At 32.6% G+C, this 5,773-nt stretch overlaps 1 protein-coding gene across 1 annotated transcript; it reads left to right on the top strand.

The window, feature by feature from the left end:
• The first annotated feature begins 3,355 nt into the window (after nt 1-3,355).
• LOC125209500 (alkaline ceramidase TOD1-like) lies at nt 3,356-5,462 on the top strand. The gene is made up of 4 exons (XM_089067605.1): nt 3,356-3,572; nt 3,665-3,871; nt 3,955-4,512; nt 5,118-5,462. The coding sequence occupies exons 1-4, from the start codon at nt 3,356-3,358 to the stop codon at nt 5,453-5,455; spliced, it is 1,320 nt and encodes a 439-aa protein (XP_088923731.1). The 3' UTR covers nt 5,456-5,462.
• The last annotated feature ends 311 nt before the right edge of the window (nt 5,463-5,773 follow it).

Raw genomic sequence — 5,773 nt, forward strand, 5'->3', positions numbered from 1 at the left:
GGATTTTCTCAAAGCTAGGGCAACTAAATAGATTTATTTATCTATTAACTTATTCATGGCTTTTTACTTTATCGGCTAGATTAATTTATTTATGTTTTTTCTAGTTATATAATGTTTATTTGTGTAAAAATTGTCATTGTAACATCACAAAGTAGTAGTAGTAATTTTTATAATCCTAGACTAAAAATAATTATTTAGTTACATTAATAAGCGTATATATTCATATTATTTAAATTTAAAGTTATGCTTTTTATTTAAAATTATATTCTTCACTTATTTCGACATTGACACTATCTTCATATGTACTTTACCTTATATTGCTCATTTTAAAATTATTTATCTCACGATATTTGTATTGTTCATGTCATGATTGTTTCTGGCCTTATTGATACTAAAAGTACGCAACAATTGATAATGTTAGTTTGGACCCCCTAGTATCAAAATCCTGCGTCCGCCACTGCTCATATTAACTGTCAATCTTCCAGAAAATCCTCTCAAAATCACCTCACTCGTTAGATTAAGTTATGCACTCTAACTTACTAGGTTGAGTGGAGATCTATGGAGCCCTCTGGATGACATGACTTGGTCATGACGTCGCTTGGTTGCACTATCACTCGGCTAAGTAACTCTCTCTTGTTTGCGCAACTTTCATAAAATGGTGTTAATTTTCTCTACAATAATCAAAATGAAACATGCAAGATGTCAATATGAAATTGTTTGAACACGAACAAATTGATGTCCTTGAGGGTCACTCTTCATCTAGACCATTTCTTTTCCTTCAAAATCTTAACAAACTCGTTAAAACACCTAATTGGTAGAATATTAATAAAAAATAATGAAAACTAGTCAAAATCCAAACAAAACAAGATAGATAAATCTACCCCTAAAAATAAATAAACTAGGAGCGAATCAAGCTCTGATACATTGAAATTCGAAATTTTTTATTACATCATCTTCATAGATATCCATTTCATCATTTGGTTATCTGAAAAGAGACATAATTAGAATATACTATTCCAAATTGTGGCCTGTGGGCTCCTTTGTGGAAATTTCATTATGTCTTTCAGAGAATTTCGTTTTCTTAGAGGTGGGAAACACATAGTCAGGAAGGTAGGAAATGATTAAATGGATCTACTGTTGCAAGATTTATAACTAAGATCAGTGGTAGAAGTTTAACTGAGGATGGTTTAGTTTTGTTACTCTAATGAATATATAATTATTCACAAGGGTTCTATTATACTTTTTTTTTTTTTTTTTCTATTCTAAGTGACACATTTTTATTTTAGTTTTTGGATTGTTTCATTCTAATGACACTCTAAATTTGAAATTATCACTCTCTCTCTCTTCTCTCTCTCTCTCTTCTCTTCTTCTTTTACTCTATTCTTTCCACTTTATTTAGAAAACAATGCTATATATATTCTCATGTCAAAATAGAAATGTTCGACTTAAATATTACAGAACGAGCAGTAATTTATATACTCCTCACTCTATGAAACTTTATTAATGGACTAAGCCTGTTAAACGCCAGTACTTCTACAAGATCAAATAATAGAGACATAGCTACATTGGGCATTTTTTTTTTGCGTGTATTGACTAGTTGTAGGGTGGTTAATGTATGTATTTAAATATTACAGGTTCGAATTAATCACGGCGGGACCTTTACATATCTTCTTTCGCCCATTAAAAAAAGAGACTTGGGGCTTTTGTGCAAACTATTTGACTTCACATTAAGAGGCCCAACTTAGTAGGCCACAAGAGATCCATTTGACATATGACTCTCAAGTCTCAACCCCCAATCGAGCCCAGACAGAGTTGCTTAAATCAAATTTATCAAATCACTTAGCTTGTTTCATATATCTAGCTCACCATATACATTTCTAGCGAAAACAAGTCAATACATTTAATATTATTCATTATTAAACGAGCTTAATTTATAAATCATAATTTCTAATAAAATAAATTAGTTTATACATAAATATAGATACATTTACTAACATTGATTATTAATGATTATCAGTAATTTCATATTTTTACCAAGCTTATTTGACGAGCTTGCTCACAAACTCAAATGGTCTGATGTTAATGAGCTAAAACCTGACTTATTTAGTTGACGAACTTGCTCATAAGTCAAATAGTCACATGCTACGGTCTCATATTTACGGTTACAATATAAAAAGATTGGAATAAAAATATTTCATGCAATAATTTAGAAATGATTATTTAATTTAATTTTCCTTGACAGGCTGAAGATAATGAGAGCTAAGATTATGATAAAGAGATGAGACTAATTTAGAAATGATTGTTTAATTTAATTTCCCTTGACCGATTGAAGATAATGAGAGCAAAGATTACGATAATGAGACTAATTTAGAAATGTTTATTTAATTTAATTTGCTTTGACCGACTGAAGATAATGAGAGCAAAGATTACGATAAAGAGATGAACATGAATCATTTGGAGGCTTGTGATTCTAATCCATCAGATTACAAGCTTGGCCTCTTTTGCCTTTCCACTTAAGTAAGTAAAAAATATGAAAATAATAACAAAATTAGTATTTGAATTTTATACTAGTATATGTTACTCCCTTCTTCCCACATAATTTGACCCAGTATTTCATTTTGGATCGTCCCACATAATTTGTCTCATTTCACTTTTACCATTTTTTATAGTGGACTTCATATACCACTAATTCATTCATACTCACATTTTATTATAAAACTAATACTTTAAAAGTATGACCCACATCCCACCAACTTTTTCAACTCACTTTCTATTAGATTTCTTAAAACATGTATCGGGTCAAAGTGTCTCAAATTATGTGGGACGGAGGGAGTAGTAGTTATATTCAAACACTCTTAATTAATTGATTAATTAATCCATATCCATATTCTAACCTAAATTTACAAGCTTTTTTTAAGAGGAGAACATGGTGGGGGACCATTACCAATGCCTATGCAGCCGAATACTGCCTTGGGCCAGCCTGCAGTTGGAAGTTTGCTTGTTATAATTCTTTCAAGAACCATCGAAAATTCCGAATGTCTTAATTGGAATTTTCGCAAAACCCATTAAACTTTATTTCAAAATAATTATACCTCCTTCCTGAAAATTTGTCACTAATTTCTATTTTTGTGCATTATTAAAAATTTGTTACCTTTCATTTTTATCACTCATATTTTATTACAGAACTAATATATAAAAGTAGAACCCACGTGTCACTAACTTTTTCAATCCACTTTCTATAACATTTTTTAAACTCGTGTCGGGTCAAATGGTGACAAATTATTCGAGACGGAGGGAGTAACATTTAAGGAAAATACAAATATAGAAACGGTATGTCCTTAGAAAGATTGTTTTCATGGAGAAGCCTACAACTTGTCTCCAATCCAAAATCCTCTGTTTCTCTCTCTTCTACCTTCTCTCCGTCGTCTACCTCTCTCTCTCCTCCTCCAAATGCAATCTCCGGCCACCCTCCGCTGCCCCGCCTCCCTTCTCTTACCCTCCCTCTTATGGAGAAAACAAGCATGCCATTCCCACCACTCGTTCATCTTGCAATTCCCCTGTTTTTTTCTCAGGTAGTAAAATTTATAAATATATCTATATATATAAGATAAAAAAAAATGGATCTTGGGACAATTTTTACATGATTTTATTGTTTTGTTTTCAGATTACTCGGTGGTTTTGAAGAAAATGGAGGAAAATTTGATGAATTCGACGATTTTTGGTGAGAGGTCTTTGAGGTATATGCAGGGGAATGGTGAAAGTTTTGGTGGGAATTTGAGTTTGAAGGAAAGATTGTCTCATTTTCATCTATCTGATTATGGGAATGAAATTCCATGTGGTTTCTTCAAGCCATTTCCAATCTCTGATTCGGGTTAGACTTTATTGGATTATTTGGTTTTACATTTTGATTTTTATGTTGTCATGCATTTTACGGATTATTTTATTCATATTTAGATCGAACTGCGATGGAGAAATGTAATGGGGTGGTAATAGTCACGGCTATATTCAACGACCATGACAAAATCCGGCAACCTAGGAATCTAGGGCCGGAAACCTCGGGTCGTGTGTGCTTTTTCGTGTTTGTAGATGATGCAACAATGAAGGGTTTGTATTCGTACAATGTGATGTCAAACGAAACTAAGGAGAATAAGATTGGTGTGTGGAGAGTTGTTAAGGTTTCAGGTGAGGGTTTATACAACAACCCCGCAATGAACGGGGTGATACCGAAGCACTTGGTTCATCGGCTCTTCCCAAACACAAAGTATAGTGTTTGGGTTGACGCGAAGCTCCAATTAACTAATGATCCTCTACTTTTGATTGATGCCCTCATTGTGGGGCCGGGTGTTGACATGGCGCTCTCGAGGCACCCTTATTTCGTGCACACGATCGAGGAGGCCATGGCGACAGCGAGATGGAAGAAGTGGAGGCATGTTGATGGATTGAGGGTGCAAATGGAGACTTATTGTGAGAATGGTATGCAACCTTGGCACACAAACAAGTCTTATCCCACAGGTTTTTTTTTTTTTCCTTCCTTTTTTTTTACTTTTTTTTTTTGTTTAAGTATAGACAATGATCCATAATGTAATGAACGTGTATTTCTTTAAGTAATCAAGGGAAGTTAATAGTCAATGAGCCATAGTGGAACGTGTACTTCTTTAAGCAATTAAGGGAAGCTATACTTAATCATGTGGAACCTAACTTTCGCATTTTAAATACTCTTTAATAAATGTTAGTATAACTCAAGCCATGTTGCAACTTGTACATCATGAATTAATATTCCTATCAATAAAATAAAATAAGAGAAAAACCCGAATAAAGACTATAGAGTATTCCCTAAGTAAAGCTTCTCCTCATAAGTGTTTTTGGACTATCATTGCATATAATCTTCTTTCATTACCTAATCCCAGATTCTTGTCCCAAATAGAGAAAATTATAAGTAAAATAAATGTGTTTCTTTTTTAGTGTTTATGGAGTATATAATAGTTAGCATTAGTGAAGAAAAAGAAATAAATTATAGCTTATATTCTTTAAATATTAAATAGAATATAAGAAAATTATGTAAGATTTTTCGAAAATGTTATATGGAGGTTGACAAGTTCTTATTGACATAATATCAGATGTTCCGGATACTGCTTTGATCCTGAGGAAGCACAGTGCAGCCTCAAACCAATTCTCATGTCTTCTTTTCAATGAATTGGAGGCATTCAACCACAGGGATCAACTGGCATTTGCATTTGTGAGGGATAAAATCACACCAAAAATTAACATAAACATGTTTGAGGTTGAGGTTTTTGAGAAAATTGCAATAGAATATAGGCACAGCCTCAAAAAAGGTCAGGCCTATGTGGGCCCCAATGTGAAGTGGGCTACCCAAAGTTTGTTTGGCTATGAGGGTTTTGGTAAATGTGAAGACTATGTTATGAAGATGTTTGGGAAAAATTACATTATTGATTGATTTTTTATTTTTATTTTTTGTTATAGCTACTGTGCATTAGAAAAAATATTGGCGAGAGAGTTTGATTTAGCAGTGTAAATGTGGTAATTTAAATCTGAAGATCGAGAACTCAAGATTGTATAATACTACTAGTATTAGTAACAATTATTTTTAAAAATGTTATTATTAGAAAATTAAATGAGTATGATTATAATAAAGGTTGACAAAAAAAAGTAAGCTTTGTTGGCAGATGCCAGATGGCAGTGGATATCAGGAATTATCTAAAATTTTCGTTTGGACTCTTGCTTTTGTGAATGTCAACTAATCTTTTGAGAAGAT

This window comes from Salvia hispanica, chromosome 3, assembly GCF_029641045.1.
Source record: "Salvia hispanica isolate PSC_SH4W2 chromosome 3, Shi_PSC_v1, whole genome shotgun sequence".
Lineage (NCBI taxonomy): Eukaryota > Viridiplantae > Streptophyta > Magnoliopsida > Lamiales > Lamiaceae > Salvia > Salvia hispanica.